This window comes from Lepeophtheirus salmonis, chromosome 8 (genome assembly GCF_016086655.4).
Source record: "Lepeophtheirus salmonis chromosome 8, UVic_Lsal_1.4, whole genome shotgun sequence".
Lineage (NCBI taxonomy): Eukaryota > Metazoa > Arthropoda > Copepoda > Siphonostomatoida > Caligidae > Lepeophtheirus > Lepeophtheirus salmonis.
The window spans coordinates 29,249,835-29,272,848 of NC_052138.2; the positions used below are offsets into that span (position 1 = coordinate 29,249,835).

Below are 23,014 nucleotides of genomic sequence, written 5' to 3' on the forward strand. Positions count from 1 at the left end.
CATAACTATTATTAATGCAAGGACTACTAGTACTACTTCTTCTAGTAGTCCTTGATTAATATTATCAAAAAAAGGGTGAAAAATGACTTGATCTCTCTCTGTGCCTATCGTGTTATGGCCGTCAAAATTGAGAAATTTGTGAAAGAGAAATAAAAAGGAAGACGGCAAATGTTGTAAATCAGGTGTATAGCTAGGGGCGGCATGTTCCCTCTTGTAAAAGTTGAGCCAGACTGCTTCTTAGTATTGTTTCAGTCCTTATTTAGGACTAAAAACTGTAGTTTCCTACCAGTACAGTATCCGTCCGGTCTAGTTGAGTCCTACCTATCAGTCGTAAAAACTTGTAAAGCTCGGTTCTTCATGAACTTCACTCAACTTTATTTCTTCTTTTTTCAATCAGTTCTAGTACTGACAGTCCGAAGGACTGGTTCGACCGTTTCCGAGGATTGAAACAAAACTTCTGCCAAAAAGTAACTTTTTCAAAATGAAGAGGTTATGTGATAAATCAAGTAAACCTTCCTTCTTTGTGAAAATAACCACGATAAATATTTTGACACGACAGTTGTTATAAAATGCTTAAAAATTTAAATTTTATTGGTTTTCTCTCCTCCCCCTCATTCTATGTCAAAATTATAGAACCTCTCTATTTTTTCAAAAAGAGAATTTGAAGATAATAATTTTTAAGGTTTGAAGATTATAATTTATAACAAGTAGCCGGTAGAGTCATTCAGATTAAATTGTTTATTCCTTAATACGTTGTTTACATGTACACGCTCGATAAATATGGAAACTTACTTTGAATTACTATTTTAAATTTGATATACTGTAAGTAACGCCTTTTATATGGCTGAAAAAAAAGGAAATATTTTTTTCTTAATGACAATGCCGGTCAGAATAGATGGCTCATAATCATGTTTTATGCTGCAACTCCCATACTAGATTTTGATCACTCCTTTCAAGGTTAATATAAATACAGAAAATATAAATTGTATTTCTGTTAACCTTCACTCCTTTCAATAATTGATTTTATTTTTTTAGAAAAATAATTTTTTATACATATATATTTTATTTTTTAAATAAAAAAAAGATTACAATATTTGGCTCTTTCTATATTCTATTAAAGCCGTCGTTTCGCGCCCCATAAAACGTTTTAGATCTTAATAGATGAAATGAATACAGAATTGAGACTATGATGAAATGAATCATGAACATGTGCATCTTATAGAAACCAAACCATGAATTTAACTCAATTACCAGATTCGGTCCTTCTTCATATACTGAGTTTTGTTCCACACTCGGATCTTTTTGAAATATGTTACACTTTGGAGGAAGAGATAACGTATCGCTTAAGTACCCTATCTAAGGATCCAAGTCTTTGGAGAAAAATCGTACTTACTCGTCCTCTTAATCGAATCCGTCTCAAAAAACTTGTTCCTCTTCTCCACTCCAAAACCAAAGAAATTCTCATCACAGGATCTTTAAGGTTTGAATTTTTTTTTAGTTGAGCTCATTCTTTTTTAATAGTGTTATCATTTATCTCATTTTACTTGAAATCATTATTTTAGGGGGCCATCGATTTCCGAGTATTTTTTAGAGAGTCTTCGTCGACGTTGTCAAAATTTGGAAAGTCTTTGTTTTGTCGATGTTGTCCTTGATGTTCATACCTCATTCTTTCGTACACTCTCAATCAAGTCGTTAATAAAACTACATCTTATACGAGTTAAAATTATAAATTTGCCCTTTATTCGCTCTAATTATTCTTCGCCTTTTCGAAATTTTTCCAAAATATTTCCTCTCATCCAAGAGTTAAAACTTGTTGAAGCATCCTGGCTCCATGAGTCTGATATGATTCATATCAAGAAATCTAAGAATATTCAACTTATTATTGAGGTAAAGGAAGAATATAAAATTTTTTATTGATTAGTTATAATTGAAATTAATTGTAATTGATCCAGGTACATAATAAGAATGTCCAGAAAAAAACAAAGCGTATAAAATTTGCAAGATGAGTGCAACCGAGTAAAATATATATGTCTTTATTAAGTTTTTTAGGAAATGTGTCCGGTTGTGAAAGATATAATTACTAAAAAAAAATATTCTATCATTTTATTTCACTATTTGTGCCAAATAGTGTGCAATTGTAGTTGTTACTACGTTACTTAGTTAAAAAGATTAAAAATCCACAAAAATTTTAACAAAATGTGTTTATTTTTAGTAGCTAGAACAGTAATTCCCAACCTAGTCATCACTGTGAAGCCCTAAAGCATTTTTTTATATACTATAGAATAATAATTATGTATAATACAATAATTAAATAGTTATGAAATATATATCTCTTGAAGTTACACCACGGAGCACAAGGGATCCAATGAGCTAGAACATAGGTTAAGTTACATAAAACATATAGATAAATAATATTTGCGTACAATGTGTAATATATGTGTTGTACCTGCTTACATCAGTTCATAATTTTCATTGTATTGTGCATTCTGAGACGGTATAAAGGGATATTATGATTTAGTCTTATTTTAGCTAAAAAAATTATTTGTTATATTATTTTAATAAATAAAGTATGATTTGCCTTTATATTTCTGAATTCTAACGGTATATTAATTAGGTTATCCTTGGTATACTATTTTTGGAATTTACAAGTTACAATTTGTGCGTCTCATAACAACTTGTTGTTTTTTTATAACACTGCCGTTTTAATTTTACGAATTATTTAGATTCATTTCAAATGACAAAATATTTAATAGTTAATATGAATGTTATTTAAACTATGAAGGCAGTACTACGATAGATAAAGCTAGGATACAAATTTAAAAATAATGGAAAATTAGCATGAAATATTCCTTGTTATAGTTCATTTATCTATACAAAAGTAATGATTTTTGCAAAAAAATAATTAATAATGGAAATTTATGTATTATAAAAACAAATAGCAAAATATATTTCTTCATCCTTGCACTTTCAATAGTAATATTATTACTAAAAGTAATCAAGAGGGGGCATTAATAAAGTCCGCTATATTAATGTCATAATTTATACATTTGCGTTGTAATTAGTATGAATCATGATGCGATTAATCAATATCGTGCAATTGTCGAAACAGGCTCATCTTCATCGATCGCATTATGACTCCGTTTTTGAGGGAAACATTGGGTTAATTCCATATTGCAACAGTGGATCTTGGTATCTTTTAATTTTTTGTAGAATTGAAATGTGGAGGTTGAATAATTTATGGGAAGGTTATCAAGCTTTTCAAATAGATTCTGGATAATGATCTTGTTTGAAGTAGACGACGGGTCCATTTGATTTAAGGCGACTAATTAAAGCGAAAGTATAGAAATTAATATATATATGCAATGGAAAAATATTCATCATTACCAAATAGTTTAATGATGTTTGGATTCGCAAATTTATCAACGAATGATCCTAATAACTCTCGCATTAAGTCAATTTCTCGACTGTATCTATCCATATAATAAAAAATGGGAACCACAGAATGAAGGGATATGATGTAATGAGAAAGAATATTGTTAAATGCATTGACAAATGCCTCTCCTTCCACGGATTGTACGTCTTTAGTCCATTTCAAGATGATAATGCCAATTTGTTCAATGAGATTTTCAAAGAGTCTTCCAGTAAAGCCTTTACAAACACATTTATAAACGGCTGAGTACATTTTCTCAAAAGAAACTGGCTCATGATTGAAGGACGATGGCTTCAATATCCTTTCCAATGCCTCCTTTAACATGGGCCAGTAAATTGTTTCATAGTCGTCCACCGTCATAGGAATCATTTTAAGAGTTAGTTTCACTTTTGTAAACCATTTAATTTACTTACTTAGTTTGTATGTGTAATCACTTAATATCCGTGTACATATTATATATTTAGTATTAATTAATTTGTAAATATACTATGTTATTATTAATAACATCATCAAACATTTTAAAGGTTTGACATTGTGCTTACTGTTTACTTTGTTGTTCGTTTTTGAAATGTCAGTTGTCACTTTTTTTTCTTTTTGATCTCTTTAAGAGAATTCTCTTTTGGCCAGCTTCTAGCTATATATCCCAGATACTTTCGTATATATATAAATTATTTAATATAATAGATAATAAATTTCAATTCTGTATTCAGGGTAAAGTATTATTTATATTCGACTATTTTTTTTTCTGTGAGTGCATTTAAAAAAGTCATATGCATATTTTTATTTAAACTGGAGTCTTGAATGTATGATTATTGGTTTCCATTGGTTTATATAATGCTAATAAATTGTTTTCTAATTATAAATGTTGTTTTATTGAAGTTCTATACTTGTTCCAAGAACATAATCTCCATGTATATCAAGATACTTCACTTTGTGCCGTGGCTTGTCTCCAAATCATATCTCAAAGATTTATTTATTGAAGATTTCCCCTCAGCAAAAACGAGGCTGTGTGATTTCAAATCCATGCTTCATCCCTCTTCATTATATACCCGGTCCAATGTACTTAAATCAGTTTCTCTCCTTTGATTCAGTTGTACAATAATTATAAATAATAATGAATGTATTATTATAAATTAAACTAGCACGAACACGCTATCTTAAAGATAGGCAATTAAAAAGATTTTATTTTATTTAGCTTGTTTATGTTAAAATTTTAAACTACAACGATCTACTATAAACTATAATTATATAATAGGAAAATTTATATTATCCTCCTTCTATAGAGTAATTGATGAAAATATATAATCTAACCTGCACCTCCTTTTGACCATGTGAAAATATTGATTTTGGTAAATATAAAGGAATTTTTTCAAATGTTTGACCCATGTGATTTATTTATTGTCATTGTCATTGCTAACTTGCAATGTTCCTTCTTCAGCCATAATGAAGATTGAAGACTCATACTAAGATTAACTTGCTCATCCTCTTCCTAATTATCTTTTTTAATTCGTATTTAATATACTTTCTGTTAGTACAACAAATTCGTTTTTTTGATGCATTTTCGAATCGACAACCCATACATTAAAAAACTACGAGACACGGGAAATCGATGTTGTTTTATTTAATATAAAAAAATCAACTTATTTGCAAAAAATTAAACTTGCCCTGATCAGAATTAAACATAGCCTTACGTACGTAAATCAAAATTCTTAACAACTTTTATTTTAAATCTAAAATCTGAATTTGTCTCCGTTTTTATCATTATTTTTCTAAGCGGGACATATATCACACATACACTCATAAATTATTTTAATTATATAGGATAACTAATAAGTCTATTGTGTGTATTTTGGAATTTTGAGGATATTAACATATCCTGATATGCTAATATCATATGATCAATGCATGATCAGTGATCATGCATTTACCTCAGGGGCTGCCCTGAAGCTTCTTATAAAGCCACAAAATTGACTTTCTACTTCATCTGTTATTTAAATATGATTTGTCGAATGTTACTTGGAAAATAATAATAATCATATTGGTTTATCTGAGATCGTTTTACTGCTGAGTTTCTAATACTCCCCAAAAAAATATTGTTCATTCAAAAGCTCTCACATACATTGAAAAATTATTTTTAAAGTATTATTTATTTAATTTAAATATATGTATAATGCATATATCTACATATATTACATAGAGACTTGTTCTGATAGTATTTTTTAGATACTTTTAAGAAATAATTTTCATAAATCCCGTGCGATGATATTCAAAAAAATATAAATATATAATCCAGGTCTGAGCTTTCAACTCTTTTATAAAATATTCTCACCAAGATTTGTATTATATTTATTTACATTAAATAAAATAAGACGAATTTTCTCCATGTCAAGTTTGCCACACGGCAAATGTTCCTTAGACCGTTGATAAAATTATTATATTTTGAATTTGATCTCATTTAACCTCTTTTTGAAGTAAAATAACAAATACACTTTTAAATTATATTGGATGAATTGATATTATATATGAGTAAAATATATCATTGTTCACAATACTTAAATACATAATGAAATAATTAATTTTTCTATAACCATGTAATATAAAAAGCTAGATAAATTATTTATAAAATTTTAATTGCACATCAAATATGAGTTTTTTTATTCCATTTGATAAGTTTAATCCGTTTTTGTTTTTTGCTTTCTACGGAAAAACCTTTTTGTTGCAAAGAATAGAGCACACAAAATAACAAGAATAAATAGAATAACATCTAGTGAAAAATACTGGAATATGTTGAGGTGCCTTCCGCTCATGAGCATATGCTTTGCACCCTTTGTTAGTGATAAATATTCTAAAAACCAGACTGCATCATCTATTGGATGATTTCTTTGCATTTTAAATAGAGTTGACAGTTTTCTAACATTGTCTGTAAAGCTGAAAAGATAGATTTTGTTAGTTAATTATACTATACATTGATTAGGCTCACTCATACCTTTGATTACTAGTCACTTCTATAATACCATTATAAATCTCCTCTTCAGTTGCGAATTTGGACAAAATTAAAGCTATTTTTTTCTCTTGTAATCGAGTTGCCACATCACCTTGGTCAATGAATATTGGCATGCCAATCATTGGAACTCCAAAGTAAATTGCTTCAAGGACTCCATGCATTCCACAGTGTGTGAAAAAAGCTATTGTTTTTGGATGGTCCAATATATCTTGCTGAGGCAAAAAGGTTGACGTATAAATATTATTTGGCAAATTGTCCATTTGAGATTCAATTTTGACAATGAACCGGAAAGGAAGCCGAGAAAATGCATTAAATATATTTCGCATCATTTTTTCAGGAACAATTGCCATATCAAATATAAATCCCATGCTTAAAAGAATAACTCCATTCGGAGCACCATCAATCCATTCTTCCAATTCCTGTAAATAAAATCATTTTAATAAGTTGACCTATGAATTATAAATAAATTTTTATAACACCTTTGGTAGTTCTTGCCTCTCTTTACGAATTTGCATTCCTCCAATATTAATTGCAGTATCTGCTTTTAACCTTGGATAGTCAATAATATCATTGGTATTTATAAGCAACCCATTCACATTCGATATAAGTTCCTCTGAAGATAGCACTTCTTTTTCAGTTTTCAAATATTTAGCTATATACCCATCAACTAACCAGCAATGGAACTTTATAAATAACCTTCCAAATACAACTTTATTTAAAAAGTTGTAGGTTCTCTCAAAAAAGTTCATATTTGTAGATAGTCTTGACAAAAAAGTTGGTATATAAGACGGAGGGGTCGATACGGAAGAGAATTCACATTCTCCTCCAGAGAACGAAAATGCCCAATATCCTGCAGTCGGAATATTCAAATGATAAGCAAGGGCTAAGCTACATTCATTATAAATTAAGTCAACCACCATTAGATCAAAATTTTCCTTCTTAACTATTTCTATTAATTCAGAGTTCAACATTTTAGCACAATGCTCTTCGACGACTTTCCATGGTGACCTTTAAGAAATGCAATACTAAAATTATCTTTGGTTAATAAAAATTAATTATAATCATGCAAAGATGTGGTTGGTACAAGTATTTTCTAAACTTATTGTTATGAATATCAATAACATATTTTTTTTTTTAAATAATGAACCAAGCTATAAGAAATGGAGTTAACACAGAAACTGCTACTAATGATCTAACCCAGGAAGTTGCAGTATTGATAATATAGAAAGTCCTTCGTTCCATAAAAGGTCCATTGGAATTTGGAAAACGCCTTCCTCTTCTCGTGTAAGAAATGGGATGTTTCCTTGAGTATTATTAATCGCTAGTAAAATTTCCTTATGGCGTGGTCCCAATGATTTTAATGTTAAATTGTGTTGATCTCGGAAGCGAATAGTAGTTACACGATGACCTCTTTCAATCAATTTACTTGCAACTGAATGAAGGGTCAAAACATGACTTCCAGCATAGAAAGGATGAATGATTAAGAACTTATCCGAATAAGATGACGGAATTATTGATCCAAGAAAAAATAAAAAAAAACAAAGGAAATCCATCTTCACATTAATAGAACAAAAAGAATGACTTGTTGACTAGCTAATGACTACTAGCAAGAGTCAATGGACAATGTGTAGTCACGACGTTCTTGTATGTAATACTACTAATACTAAATATTCTATTAATGTCTATGTATAATGTAGCACCCTCGAACCATGTAAATATTTTTTTTACCTTTAAGTATCCTGTGCAAAGAGAAATTCTAACGAATATATTATATATATATATGTATAGTCCCACTGGTATATATTAACGAAGGTAGATTGCTTTTAACAACACAAGTTCTATCAAGTATTCTAATGATAATACTGTTAATTCCATCATAATTAATATTTCTCTATATCTAATAGAAGACTTATAGTCCTCATATTAATTTGAAATTTAATTTTTTTTCGTACATTTGTAAAATATTTTACATGTTTCTGTCAAAAAATGTTTATACCTATTAAAAACATATTTGTAACCGTTATTTAAAAATATTAATTAATGAAACAAATGCGAAAGTGACTATATTATATAGTAACATAATAAGTTTATAATATTTTTACAAATTATTTCTTTATATATTATATTTAACGTAAGAATAATGATTATTAATAACTTCTTAGTTATTCGTTATTTTGTTAATTTTATTACATCCTTCTGTTTCATTTAAGCACCTTTTCTAATGGCTACAAATGCTTAGCTACTCTTTTAATAAATATGACATTAATACGGCTGACTTAGTTAATGTCTACTGTTTTATTTCAAATATATATCTAAGATATAAGATAATCAAAGATTATAAGTACATGTAAAACATCGGATTGACCTAAAGCTAAATTTAAAATCTAAAACCATTTGTATAGATATCCTTATTCATAATAGGCGTAGCAACTAGGTGTGTAGAACGTTTTCATTGACGTCATACATTACATCATAATTGAAGGACACGCCATCTTGGTGGCTCAAATTTGATATTTTTAATACATAAAATGACTAGAATATTGTTTTCTTTTTTGGATCGTTTTGGCACAAAAAAAATAGAGATAAAAATGTCTTATTATGTCCATTGTGAAATCGTGAAATTTTATCTACAATATGAAATTCAGATAACATTGTAATAACATATGACGGTCTGATATTTAATAAAATTAGGCAATAGAGGGACTGATTTTTGATAGACAATAAATTTTAAAACCTTTTATTGGTTGGTCCCATTTTGATACCCAATTATTCACTAGTTCCTTTAATATCAATGAAAAAGGGCTTTCATTGTTATAAAACTTGATTGTGTAGGACTCCAAAATGGCCTACATCAACAATGCTGACGTGACGTGAAAACGTACTGTTTGATTTACAAGAATGGTCACTAGGACGCCCTCTATTAAATCAATTTTCAATTATTCGTAGGATCTCAAATTTTAAATACAAAGAGCAAGTCGGAAAAATTTTAATTCTTCCGTCACTGTAGAATAAATATAATTAATATTGGTATCACTTAAATTGGAAGAAAAAATTCCATCAAATAAAGTTAATTAATGCCTTAAAATCTATTTTTTTTTAAATGGAATTGTTAGCATACAATAATATTTAATGTCAGTACTTTATAGTGGATTACCTGCCATAACTTGGCCAGGTTATGATCCAATATCTTGAACAAAAAGCAAAAACTCATTGCAGCTAATCATTTTTTCAATGTTCAAGAAGTTTTACTTCAGATTTATTAGGCTTACATTGAAAATAATCACATTAAAAAGAGAAATCCGTATTACACACAAATCTAATTAAGTATTACATATGATAGTTTGCATTGCAAAAACTGCATATTTTTATGTTTATAGCCGAAATGTTTCACAATAATTTAATTTTCCATTTGATACACAGTATTTTTAGATTGTAAAGTAGAAATCGGAAAACATTTACCTCACTGTAATTCTTGCAGCACTTTTGTAGATACCAATCTTTCAATAAAGACTAGAGAAATTACAGAAATAATAAATTTAATTTGTATAATTATTATAATAATTTCATCAGCTTGGTATGAAATTTTCTAGTTAATTCAATATTTTAAAAGAATCCATCTTTGAATAGCTCTTTCCTCATGAATCTTCAAGGAAGTTATTTTATAGGAAGCATAATTTTTTTGCGATGTATAGCTTCACTTTTAATAAAATATGACATTAATACAGTAGACTTTGTTAATAACAATGAGCTTGTTTGATGTGCAAGAATTGTCATTAGAACGTCCTTTATACAAACAATTTGAAACAGCTCACAGGATCTCAAATTGTAAACACTAGCTTATAGGAAGTGTTTAATATTTAAATAATATTAAATATATATTAATCTTTATATATAATTAAAAATAACAGTCCTTAATGTGAATTTTCTCTCATAACTTGGACAGGGTATGATCTGAGATATTCCACAAGAAGGAAAGACTGTGTTGTCATTGCAGCTAATAATCTTTATAATGTTCAAGAAGTTCGGACACAAGGAGAACACCTTGAAATAACAGTTAAATGCGTAATGTCATTTATATAGCAACCCTCTAGATTTACCTCAAGAAGAGGATCTTGACCTCTGTTTTGAGTGCGTTCACAACGTTGTAAATCTATTTCTGTGCTATTGTTGTTGTTTTTTTTGTGAGAAGTTGAGAATATAGAATTAGAAGTAACGTAATTTGGATAATATTGATTATTACCCTCTTCATTAAAATCGGATAAGTTCCAGGATATCAGTCATAACCATTTTGATTTTTCGTATTGATAGTTTTTCGTCACAATTCAGCCTGCTCTGGATTGCGTTTAGAAAGGGATAAGAAGCAAACGTATTTACTTCCTTGACATGATAAGACACAATAAATTATTTTATTGAGCTATTGCTAAGTTCAACAATACCTGACACTTGAATACTTTGCTTCCTGCTTGGATTTCTCGTTTTTCATTCTTATAGTAATTATTAATCGATAAATAAACAGTCCTGAGCATTTTTACGTGATGTGAGCATTGCTGATATCGGCCATAAAGGGGGACTAAACAACCAATTTTTGTAACAATGAAAACCCTTCTTTTATTAATTTGAAAGAAAGTAGATAACTATTAGATGCCAAAATAGGACCAACAAATAGAAGGACAAACCTTCTATCTATCAAAATTCAAATATCAGTCTTCATCATTTGTATCAAGTAGTATTTAATGTAAATGATACGCCTTAATGTGGGTTCATTGAATTGCTTACGCATAATTTAGCACGCATTTATTCTTCCTTATTATTATCCTTATGTAGTAACTTTTTAATTTTCAAAAAAAAAAAAAAAAAAGTGCAGTAATAATAAAAAAGGGAGATATCATGCGTGCTAAATGAGTGCATAATTCACTTCAGTGAACCCACCTTTATTTTATCCGTGGAGTTTCAAGATTTATTAGTAATCTAGTAAAAATATCAACTTTGAGCCCCCAAAAAGTTATTTTATTTTTGGTCCCATTTTGGCATTCAAGAGTTCACGATTTTCTTTAGTATTAATGAACAAATATATATATATTTATAGAACTTGGTAGTTTACAAAGACATTTATTTATTTTATTAAATGGCACGCAGTTTGATTAAAATAAAACTACGTGCAGTTTACTAAATAAATACAAAAATTACAATTTTTCTTCCATGTCTTGGGCTAGAAGCACCCAAGGTAAATAGAAATATTTCTATTAACTTTGGAAGGTTAAACATTTTCAGGCTTCCCCATCTTTTTTTTAATGAAGCTGCTAAAATTGCTTCTTAATTTGGCCCTGGTTTTGAATGTATATTTGTAGCTACATTATTATGGAATTTATCTAACTTGAAACACAGGATTTTATGAAATGACGTTAAAACAATATAATTATGTTTAATAATATTAATATAAAAATTGTAATAATAAATTACTATATACTGGATACAGTAGAAGTCTACAACAAAAGTATATTAAATGCATAATTTTTCTCCCACAAAAAGAAATACAGCTAGAGTTCGCTGTTAGAGAAATTGTACAGGTGTTTATTATATATATAATTAGCAAAGGTGACTATAAGAAACTTACAACGCTATTTGGTTGACATTAGCTGACAACTTTTTTGATGACTAGTGCTGGGTCGTTCCATTATCGGTCGGAAGACGGTCGGTCCAAAAAAATGAACCAATGATAAAAGTTTAATCACGTGACTAGGTCCTGTTGTGATCTGGGGTCTCAAGACGTGGACCATAAAAAAAAAGATTTTAAAATTAAACAACCGGCCCGCAGAGACAGGAATGCCCTATTTAGAAATAGCAAAGAAATGAATTATCATAAATTCATAATGAGTTATGACTTTAGCAAAAAATGTCAAGGAGAAAATGGCAGAAAAAAAGGAAAAGTGTGTGTCAGTGGAAAAATATCAAGATTCTTTTAAACTGACATAATAGCTATCACCAATATATAGTAATATATTGCGATCAGTGCCTTAGAATCTTTAAAGTTTTTTATCTAGGACTGTGAATTCATACTTTCAATGTATGAAGCCAAGTTATGAGAACCATAACAAGTGACTTATAAGTTATAGGCTTTTTCAACGAATTTTTATGTGTATTTTTCTAGATGATAAATGAATTCTAGTCCCTTAACACAATGCAGCCTGTTTCGTTCTCTTTGGACAAGAAAGAAGGTTTATGAAGAGACAAAGACGATCGTTATTTTGCAGTTTTAGATTGCTCCAACTGTACTAAGCTTTACTGTTTTCTTCGCACTCTCCAATGACTTTAAATTTGACTACCTCGGCGAATCCTCTCAGTTGTTTGTCGTGCCACATCCTGGATCATAAGAAAGTGGAAATTGCTGCTTTTGCCTAATATTATGCAAATGCTTGTCCGTCAATCCAAGAGTCTTGACGAATACAAATAATCTACCATGTCTAATGATATTATAATTGATAACAGAGCACAGTGATTAGCACTTCTTCCATTATAACCCCTGTCGTGTTTTTTTCAAGTTTTCTTTTATCGTAATATATAGTATATTGGTGATAGTTATTATATCAGTTTAAAAGAATCTTGCCATTTTTTTTCAGCTTCTTTTAAACTGATATAATATCTATCACCAATATAATAAGAGAAAAGAAAAATAAACAAACACGACACGGTTCCAATGGAAGGAGTACTAATCACTTAATTAACCGTTATTAATTATAATATCATTAGACATGATGGACTATTCATATTGGACAAGATTCCTCACCCAAGGAAGGAGTCGACTCTTCTCTTTTGATGCTTAGCTTGGTTTTCTTCTTCAGATAAAGTTTCAATCTGCCATCATTGCTGTAGAAATTGAAATTCAAGCATATCCTGTTGCGGATAAACTATTTTTGTACTAATTCTTAGAGAACATGGAAGTATTTCAGTCTTTAATTAATGAAAATCGATCGAAGCATATGAAAAACACTTCTAATTTAAAAATGTGTCACTTCATTTATCCAATTGTTTGTGTGTATCATTTTTGATATGTTTCAACATTAAAATAATAAGTAATATATCATATTCATTTATTCCTTGATATCTTTTCCATTTCCATTTTTTCATAAAATCAATATCATAGTTGTATGTTACGCAGATTAGCAAGGGTGTCTTATATAAAACGGATACATCATATTAAAATCTATAATACGGGTACATCCTATATATATGAACTAGGCCTAGTTCATATATATCAAGGTTAATAGAAATACAAGTTTATACCATAAGTCATATGTACCCATGTACGACTGATGTTGGACTTCCACCACGCTTTTGATATTGACGTCATAGTAGATGAATGGTTGCGTGTTTTATCAAAATCTGTTTTTCTTGCCAGCAGTTAGTCTGATACATTAAATTGAAAATTCTAGGTTTAGTGACGTCATAGATTATGAGTGGTTGTCTGTTTTGTCAAAATTTCCCTGTCTTGCCAAGCAGTCGGTACAATACATTAGATTAAAAATTCTAGCAAGCTCGATTACATGATGGAGTAACCTTATATTTCTATTAACCTTGATATATATTAATTTAAAAAAGGTTTGTGTCGTCACTTGCTTTCTTTTTCTAATTTGTATCGGTCCAGACCTCTGCCAATTTACTCATTCAGTTTAGACCGCCCAACACAATGGACCAATTTCAGTGTTACTCTTACTCACAACTGTTAAGGGTTAATTAATAATTATAGATAAATACTAGAAGCCAAAGGAGGATAAAAAAGTTGTCAAATGCGTGGAAATATATTTAATTCGTAGGGATTTAGATTGATCTTTCCTACGAAGGATTCGGAAATATTCATCCGCATCCACCAATACTTTTCGTTCCTAGGAATTCATATTTTTTCCATTTGGATATCCAATACGTCATATGATCCTCTCTTCAACTTCATGTTAAAGGAATCTCACCGCCTAGTCTTTGTGACTCACTTGGTGGATATAATCTTATTTAATGGAAGAATCCTGCATTATGGAAATGTGCTTCACATCAAGGTCTATGTTAGTGACTTCTGACCTCGTGAATCATTGCCTCTATGCTCAAGAATTTATAAATTCTTCCATATCTTTTACGAAATCGTCGTATATTTCTACATAAAATATCTATAGAGTTCCAAAAAACGATAGAATAATCGACTGAAAGATCCAATGAATAACATGGATAGTTCTCATCCTCCATCCACTGTTCCTTATTTGAAGTTCTTGAGTCCTTTTCTCCTTAAGTCAACTCTGCTTCGTCTTGTACTCTAAGAAAACTATTTGATTGATAATTGTCCTTGATGCATTTAATGTAGAAATGGAAATGGCTAAAGTGTCTAGGTTAAATAATTATAAAACATGGACACTTTAAGCCTCACCCCTGATTATTGATTTCTTTATTACTTGTGAGTCCCTTTTGTAATTGGAAAACAAGTGGCAGATTATTCTAGATATTTAAGATAATCTGCCTCTCTTTTCTTGATAGGTTTGTCTGCAAAGGAAGGAATTTGTTATCAAGGAAGGCGATATAACTGGAATAGTCACTATTTTTCCTTTTTTCCTCTACCCTTCCAGTGTAGTACGAGTAGAGGAAATATTCCTTCTTCTTCTCTTCAAAAGTTGACTAGAATGTGAGTTCTATTTAAATTCGAGCGGCATCAATATGAATTCTTTGAAATAAACTTTAGTTAATCATTAAGGTGATTTATTAACCATGCCAAACACCTGTGTTGTACCTGGTTGTGTTGCGTGTCAACCGGAGAAAAAAATCCCGCCTCACGTTTTAACCCTCCAGCTCCTGGCTAATCCCACTCGAAGACAAAAGTGGATTCATGCCATTAGGATTATCGAGAAGATTAAAAAAGGTTATAGTTGTATGTTCGCTTCATTTTCCCCCCGATGATTTCTCTTATGAGTCAAAGGATAGGAATCCCAGTAGAAAGATTAACTAAAGAAAATCCCAGATGGGAAAGAGTCGAAGCCTCTCTTAAACAAAGATGCTGTTCCTTGCATATAGCCCAACTTACCCAGTTATCTATCCACTCCTTCAACATCAAGAAGATCATCTACGGCCACTTCTGCTTCTCTCTTTGAGAAAGAAAAAAAAAGGATATATTCAGCGTCTAAAGCTTTTTCAAAGCTGAAAAAATCCTTCCATTTGAAACTGTCAGCTCCTCATTGAAAGGTTTTCATCTCTGTTTTTTTGTTTAGAATCACTTATGGATTCAAGAACGGTATAGTTGAAAGTCACGGTTTCTTTTCCATAATTTCAGAAGGGAACATTTCTCAACCCAACGGATTTCAAAATTCTTCAAATCAAACCCAAAAATATAGGTATTCTCCAATTTTGTGAGGGTGAAAATGGACTCCCTGTGATTGAAAGAGGAATCATTATAAAAATAAAATCTGAGCTTGAAAGCTTTTCTCCAAGATTCCATTGTACCTATTCATCGTTTTAAGCACTTAGTTCAGAAAAATGTAATACTTACAGAGACTTTGCAAATTCCAAACATTTTGTCTCTTTTAAAAAGCATAGAACTAGAAAAAGAAGACATTTTTATTAAAAATGCATTCAATAACTTGGAAGAAAAAGTCAAAAAAACTATTTCCTCTCAATTAGACAACTTCTTCAAGAAGAAAAATCACTTTGCTTTAGAGCACTTTCAAAATATTCCAAAGTTCCAATAACCGAGTTGTCCGGAATATTTTAAGACAACCTTGAGTTAAAATGTGAAGGAGACATAGATTTGGTATTTAATATCTGTAACACCGAAATTGGGTTTACCCATGAAGATACCGATCTCAACGCTACTCTTTATTGCATCGGTGGGTCATTGCAAGCTCGGTCTCTAAAAAAAATTCTTGTTCCAGCTCCAAGAATCTTTTAATCAAAGAGAGTTCCTTCGACGTCAATAATATTCAAGCTACCGCCGAAGAAGAAGCTGATAAAACATTTCAATATAGTTGATTAATAGAGAAGGACTTCTTAACCCTTCGAATGTGCCTCTTTGTCAATTTGCTACATGAACAACTTCCTAAGTAGAATTTTGAAGACCCGAGATTTAATAAAAAAATTGTTCAACGCTTCATCTGCTACTAATATTTTCAATTGTGCTTCTTAACTTATATAGATTTTAAGGGAATATTTGAATATCGTTGCAATTTCCAAACTTATTGACTCTGGAATCCTCTTCCTAGTAGCTAAATTGCTGGTTGGAAATATTGGAATATTACTAAATCGGGGATCTTTTCAAAATTAAATAAATGACTAAGTGTGTGCCATATGAGCTAATTATAAGTTATTTGATATATTAGTTAGCTATAGACTATAGCTAACTATAGATTTCCTTGGTTATATCTATGTAATAAAAAAAACAAGTAGTGGTAGTAGTAGTATTTATTTAGTAGTCAACAGCTGATAGACAGATATTAATTATTATATAGGTTGGTGATTAGAACTAATTGATTCGTTCAACGATTCTATAACAAAAGAAAAGTTTAGCCGAGCCTGGGATATAATAAAGATTATTAATTATTAGATCCCAAGACTATAAAAATTTATTTAAAGGGTTGGCCTGCAGCTGCTAGGCTAGCTAAGTAGAAGATCGACAGCTGACAACAAAATAAACATCGGATCGAGTTATTGATGTTATTGTATTGAGATCCTCTGAGTCAGATACTGTCTGACAGGCGATAGCATTCATTTATAGTCTGCATTGGGTTGAATTGATTGAATTATTATTTTTATTGGTAACTTTACTTACTAGTTATTAGTAGTAGTTGTGAGTGGAGTTGGAGGAGCGAAGATGGCAACCACAGTGGAAATACCGGCTGAGATCGACAAATCAGCACGCTCCGTGTTTGTAGGAAACATCCCTTATGAAGCAACGGAAGAGAAGTTAAAAGACATCTTCAGCGAAGTGGGCCCCGTCACATCCTTCAAATTAGTCTATGATCGTGAGAATGGGAAGCCCAAGGGCTACGGATTTTGTGAGTATAAGGATGCGGATATGGCCCTGAGTGCTATGAGAAACTTGAATGGATACGAGATCGAAGGGAGAACTCTTCGAGTGGATAATGCTTGCACGGAAAAGAATCGCCTTGAGATGGCCAAAGGAGAAGCAGAAGAAATTGTGGAATCTCCCTATGGGGACCCTGTTCACCCAGACAGAGCACCGGAGACTATTGCCAACCTTGTTTCCTCTCTTCCCCCCGAACACATGTATTCCATCATCAAAGAAATGAGAACCTGTGTCCTTCATAATCCGGATCAGGCCAAGCGCATTCTACAACAAAATCCACAACTTGCCTATGCACTCCTACAAATTACAGTAGTCATGAGAGCAATTGATCCTGAAATGGCTACCACAGTCCTTCATCCTACTCCTCCTAAGCCTCCTCAGTTTCAAACCCCATCAACGCGTTCCTCTTTCTTCCCTCCTCCAAATGCAGAAAGAGATAATAGGGAAAGAGAGTTCAGAGATCCCAGACCTCATCGTAGTTCTCACCATCGCCAAAGAGATCATGAAAGACCTAGGGATCACGATAGGCCCAGGGACAGAGAACGTGTTCGGGATAGAGACCGAAGTCGGGAGAGGGACCGTCGTCCTCATAGTACACCTTCTCCATTTGGAAATATGGATAAGAGACCTCCAGCGTTTCAAAGTCCTAATGAAAATGATCCTGAGAAGGCACAGCTTATCATGCAAGTTCTTCAATTAACTGACCAACAAATCGCCCTTTTACCAGCAGAACAACGTCAAAGTATTATGGAGTTAAAGAATCAAATGAATTCTTAATACTCATCTCTATCTTGTTCACTTTTATGTTTATAGTTGTCACAATTCGTAATTCTATGTATTCTCTAGATTGAAACAGTACAATTTATTGATGTCAAACTTCGTTTTTGTTTTTTATTGTAGTAGCAGTAGTATTTTATGAGTTACGACTACTTGATGACCAGATACAAATTATGAATATGTATGACATGCGCCCACTAATTTAATCATTTTAAAAGTAGCAAGTAAATTACGATTTATACGTTAAATGTTTCTTAACCAAATGTATTTTAGGTAAGGAAAGGTGGAAGCAAGTTGTTGGGTTGTTTTTATAGATTTACTCACTATGGGGTACAACACAGAAATGATATTCATTTACTATTTCAGGAAACGTTATTTTAGGTGTTATATCTGTACAAAGTATCAAGAGCGTTGAACGATTTAAGTTTTTAGTGTAATCTATTTGTAACTACGAATTTATTTATTAGCAGTACCGTAACTATAGGGGCTGTGCCCTCCCTAAACAATGATAATACCTTCAACCCAAATTAAATATGTATATACATAATTCAAGTTACGCTTTACAAAAACTGCAGAATTTTAACGACATTCTAAATTATTGGTAAATAAATTGCCTCATCTAAAAAAATAATAATAACAATTTCAAACTTTGGGCTTTATATAGAAAAAAAAGCAATTAAAAATTCAAGAATAAATCTTCAAAATTTATTATCACAAGCTTATCAATCAGCAAATAAACCCTTTGTCATTGTCCTGGGTCCCCATAAAATTTTGAATACCCCTCCTTTGATCCAGTTCTGATTACAGTGCTGTTTCAAAGTTTAATATATGTATCTCCGTACTAAAGCAGTCATAAAGTACCAAAGAGAGTGCCCCAAAACGTCACATGAGTTCGAGTAACAAAATATATGTATATATTGAATTAATAAATGAAATGATTTAATACATTTAAAGAGTCTAACCTTTCAATCTTAACGTAGGTGAAATAAAATTTTTGACTATCGAAACATACAAAGTATCATAAGGACATAAATAATTTTTTTTTTTTTTTTTTTGTAAATATAGAACACAGAACTCCTATAGATTCACGGATATTATTGAAGTCAATTAAAAGCTCTCAGTCCACGTGCTGATGTTGTATCTCCACTTCTCTCCAAATATTCTTGATTGAGTCCATTAATTTCTGACAGGATGATGACTTCCCTGCGTATACGGTAAGTACTGTTAAAGTAAATGTCCAGGCCAGTAGTAAACAATAGTCCGGTTTAATCGCGAGTTGAGTGGGCACAGGTCCCTCATTTTTTACCTCTGCTGAGGAAATGGGATACAGAGGAGGAAGTTTAGTAGCAAAAGCAATGAATTTGGTGAAGGACTCAATGCTATACTCCGTGTGGTTATAATAGTAAAAAGGCCAATTTTTGTGAAAGACAATTATGGATGGGAGTGCAGGTATAACAAACTGATAGAGAAGATTAGCTGCATTCGAGGAGGATCCATCAATAGCATAGAAGGATATCTGGGGAAACACCATTGGAAGGGCGTTAAAATAAGGGGCTGCTTGAATGGAAAAGGGGCACGTTGGGGAATAGAAAAGAACTACGGCGCATAATCCCGGCTCAGAACGATTGTGCGGTGTTGTCACATTATTAACAGACTCGAAGAAAGTGCCATCCAACATCTGAACGGATAAATGCACTTCATCCCACTCCTTCCATCGACAATTGGCTATCTTTTTGGCGGTCTTGGATGAATTGGATTTGGGTAGAACGGCCTCCAATCCCCAGGGACAAACTCCGTTCTCAACTCCATAGACGAATAGGATGTTGGTCACAAATAGAAGCTCCCTCAACATTTTTAAGACATTACTCTTCCATCAAAAAAATGAAACATGAATCAAACATCGACAGATCAGCTCGTCTCTCTATTCTCAAAGCTGGCTCCAGGCTCTAAGCTGCTCTCTAGCACCTTCTTTTATTTTTATATTAATAATATAATTCAGTGTCAACATACACTCACGTGGCTCCATCTACCATTTATATTACATCCCAATGCAGCAATCCATGATCCCATGTATACCCGATTCTATCAAGTATCAACCCTCAATCTGTTGATTACCTTTCTTGCTCATATTATTTGAATAAAATTTTCTAAACAATCATGATCTGGAATACTAAAATTAGTTACACACAGCATTGTATATCGTATGGAGTTCAAATAAAAAACAGCTTCATTGCATCTCTCAACCTTTCTTTCTAAGAGAAAAGGCCCGATCTATATATTATATAAGAATATAAAAATAAATTATATACCTGCGTCCTGAAGAGAATATACACATAAGTAGTAGTAGTACGTACGTACATATCAATATAGCCAATAACATCATTCAGCCCTTTCTTTATATGGCTAGAATAATAGTAAGAAATAGAGTTGACAGATGCATTTCTTCATTTTTTACCAATGCTTTAAATTTAATATTAAATGTTTGGTTTTTAGTTATAAAATTTAATTTAAAATGACTGAAACCCATATTATCTACTCAGTGCAAATAGAATATTAGATGTATCACTACTTTATTCAAATGAAATGCTTCAATTGTGTCCATAAGTATTGCAAGCTATTAATTATATGATTGCATGTTATCAATGATAAATTAATGATCATTTTCTTTTCTGACAGAAAGTTTATTTTATGATGTCCTAACATATTAACATTGGCGCAAGTTTTGTCCATATATCTTATGGTTCAAAAAACCCGACCAGAGGCTATTTTTGGAGGGGTCTTGAGACAAGACCCAGTAGGGTGGAGGGTCAGGCTGACAAAAATAAATAAATAATGTTTGAAGTGACATAAGTAATATTAAGGAGTCAACCCTTCTGTACCTTATGGGATGAAATCTTCTGTGGCGGTCTCCAAGACTATTAGAATAGAATTATTTTAAAGACAATTCCCGTATTATATATTTTATTCCGAATAATTTTATTAATGCTTTAAATAACGACATAATTTAGTAAAAATTGTCGATATACAACATAAAAATTATAAATATGTTCTTCCTTCAACCATAATGAAGCTACATACTAAGTCTAACTCGCTAATGTTTTTCTTCCGTCATTTACCAATTTCCCTTTTTTAATTCGTATTTAATATACGTTCTCCCTTTTCCGTCAGTACAATATTTCTTTAATTAGAATTTTAAATTTTTGGGTGCATTTTCGAATCGACGACCCATTCCATAAAAAACTTTGAGACACGGGGAATCAATCTTGTTTTATGAAATAAATCACTAGCGAAAAACAAACTTGCCCTCCAGAGCCCAGGAATCTAGTCGGATCAGAATGAAAAATAGCTCTGCGTACGTAACTCAGAATTCTGAACAACTATCTTAAGTCTGCATCTGATTCAGTTTTTAAAGTTTTTATCATTGTTTTGTCAGGCGGGATGAACCGAAATCAGACACATACATAAATTATTTTAATACTATCGTACCTTACAACAAACAACTTTGACCATGAGATTTACATCAGCTTTACTTCCATATACAACAAATTTGTCTTTTTTTCTTTAAAAAAATCGAAATTGGGAAAAAAAAGTTCCACACTTTCAACCGTACTTGTTCTCTCTTTAAGAATAATAATAACAGCTTATGAAAATAAAAAAACACCTATTCAAGTAGCGACTACAAGAACCTATTATTTTCATCTATGACTATGAATATTTTATATTATTATGAGTGAATATTTAAATTTATCATTCATTTAGATTTTATTCATCTTAAGATTTAAGGTATCATTGAGTAATGACTCATGGGGACTTACTATTTATTATTTTGTCTTCGTTTTATTATTTTGCTATTGAGCAACATATTTTTAATTTCATTTTCAACATCGGTGCAGGGTCTGAAGTCTCACGTAATTGGCGTATTTTTGTTTGAATACGTAATTTTTCATTTAGCAAATTAAGTGTATTAAACAGATTTGAGAGTCCGGTTAAATAGCGTGATTACACTAATGACGTCAGGCAGTATGTCTAAAAAAATCTCACGACAAACCTATTTCAAAACTTGAGAGCCACGTGGGTGTATAGCATTAATATTAATGAATAATTTATAGTATGTACAAAAATAATAGTCAGCTATGCCTTTTGGCAAAACTTTACAAATATAATTTTGAATACAGAATATTGTTAATTTTAAAATTTTGACGATTAAAAGAATTGTCAAAAAACGTTTATTTTCGACAAAATTATAGTCAGGGAGGTATAATACCCCTCCCCTCCGTAGTCACGGGCCTGTTCTTTTTTCTTAATAATGTAAAAAATTTTTATAAAATTTTTAATTGTGAGAGAAAATAAGTTTATTTTGTATTTCCTTATAATTAGTGATGAAAATCGTGTGTATTTTGGGTATGTTAAAAAAAAAAGAAACTGAGAATAAACAGGGGGGCAACCCTGAGTATTTGAAGAATGTTTTAGAGGAGAGCAGCTTAGCTGTCATGACGTTTGATTAGATCAGCTACAATCAGGTGTAATAAGGGAGAACGAAATAAACAAAGGCATTAGCATAGATTAATCCGATGTCTATCCTCAATTCTAATCAAAGAAGTACTTACAATTATAACTTAATTCAGCAACAAATCATCAAGGTTATTCTCCGTCTTTTATTAGCACACACAAATGTTCAATTAGGTTTTGAATGTAGTAGGAAAAGGAGGTTCACTCCTCAGAAATTAAATAATAATAACAACAGCTCAGCATA

General features: G+C 31.2%; 4 protein-coding genes and 1 long non-coding RNA gene across 8 annotated transcripts; 2 read left to right on the plus strand and 3 right to left on the minus strand.

Annotated features, from left to right (window-relative positions):
• Positions 1–5: 5 nt before the first annotated feature.
• LOC121123352 (uncharacterized) lies at positions 6–2,342 on the plus strand. 2 transcript variants are annotated; one of them, XR_011781556.1, is made up of 4 exons: positions 6–682; positions 1,121–1,480; positions 1,563–1,887; positions 1,953–2,342. It is a non-coding gene; the product is annotated as an uncharacterized lncRNA (long non-coding RNA). The 2 variants fall into 2 exon arrangements; XR_011781557.1 differs by lacking the exon at positions 6–682 and adding an exon at positions 699–822.
• Positions 2,187–4,006, minus strand: LOC121123351 (CDK2-associated and cullin domain-containing protein 1). Its single transcript, XM_040718464.2, has 2 exons — positions 3,385–4,006; positions 2,187–3,322 (listed from the first exon to the last, which is right to left on the minus strand). Exons 1-2 carry the CDS (start codon positions 3,797–3,799, stop codon positions 3,084–3,086), a joined length of 654 nt encoding a protein of 217 aa, XP_040574398.1. The 5' UTR covers positions 3,800–4,006; the 3' UTR covers positions 2,187–3,083.
• Positions 4,007–5,815: 1,809 nt separating this feature from the next.
• Positions 5,816–12,956, minus strand: LOC121123062 (UDP-glucuronosyltransferase 1-2). Of its 3 annotated transcripts, XM_040718145.2 has the most exons (5): positions 12,758–12,956; positions 12,049–12,262; positions 6,914–7,442; positions 6,417–6,853; positions 5,816–6,358 (listed from the first exon to the last, which is right to left on the minus strand). In XM_040718145.2, the coding sequence occupies exons 3-5, from the start codon at positions 7,403–7,405 to the stop codon at positions 6,103–6,105; spliced, it is 1,185 nt and encodes a 394-aa protein (XP_040574079.1). In that variant the 5' UTR covers positions 7,406–7,442; positions 12,049–12,262; positions 12,758–12,956; the 3' UTR covers positions 5,816–6,102. The 3 variants fall into 3 exon arrangements, with proteins under 3 accessions (XP_040574079.1, XP_040574078.1, XP_040574077.1); XM_040718144.2 differs by lacking the exons at positions 12,049–12,262; positions 12,758–12,956 and adding an exon at positions 9,169–9,294; XM_040718143.2 differs by lacking the exons at positions 12,049–12,262; positions 12,758–12,956 and adding an exon at positions 7,632–8,098.
• Positions 12,957–16,857: 3,901 nt separating this feature from the next.
• CstF64 (cleavage stimulation factor subunit 2 CstF64) lies at positions 16,858–19,315 on the plus strand. Its single transcript, XM_040717518.2, has one exon. The coding sequence runs from the start codon at positions 17,269–17,271 to the stop codon at positions 18,259–18,261; it is 993 nt and encodes a 330-aa protein (XP_040573452.1). The 5' UTR covers positions 16,858–17,268; the 3' UTR covers positions 18,262–19,315.
• On the minus strand, positions 19,149–20,245 carry LOC121122503 (thioredoxin domain-containing protein 15). Its single transcript, XM_040717519.2, has one exon. It carries the CDS (start codon positions 20,111–20,113, stop codon positions 19,379–19,381), a length of 735 nt encoding a protein of 244 aa, XP_040573453.1. The 5' UTR covers positions 20,114–20,245; the 3' UTR covers positions 19,149–19,378.
• Positions 20,246–23,014: the final 2,769 nt, after the last annotated feature.

Coding starts and splice junctions, on each gene's coding strand:
- LOC121123062 (XM_040718143.2), bottom strand. CDS start 7,987: ATGGATTTCCTTTGTTTTTTTTTATTTTTTCTTGGATCAATAATTCCG. Junction 6,854..6,913: donor AGAGGCAAGAACTACCAAAG/GTGTTATAAAAA, acceptor TTTTATTTACAG/GAATTGGAAGAATGGATTGA. Junction 6,359..6,416: donor GAAGTGACTAGTAATCAAAG/GTATGAGTGAGC, acceptor CTATCTTTTCAG/CTTTACAGACAATGTTAGAA.
- LOC121122503 (XM_040717519.2), bottom strand. CDS start 20,113: ATGTTGAGGGAGCTTCTATTTGTGACCAACATCCTATTCGTCTATGGA.
- LOC121123351 (XM_040718464.2), bottom strand. CDS start 3,799: ATGATTCCTATGACGGTGGACGACTATGAAACAATTTACTGGCCCATG. Junction 3,323..3,384: donor AAACATCATTAAACTATTTG/GTAATGATGAAT, acceptor CGCTTTAATTAG/TCGCCTTAAATCAAATGGAC.
- CstF64 (XM_040717518.2), top strand. CDS start 17,269: ATGGCAACCACAGTGGAAATACCGGCTGAGATCGACAAATCAGCACGC.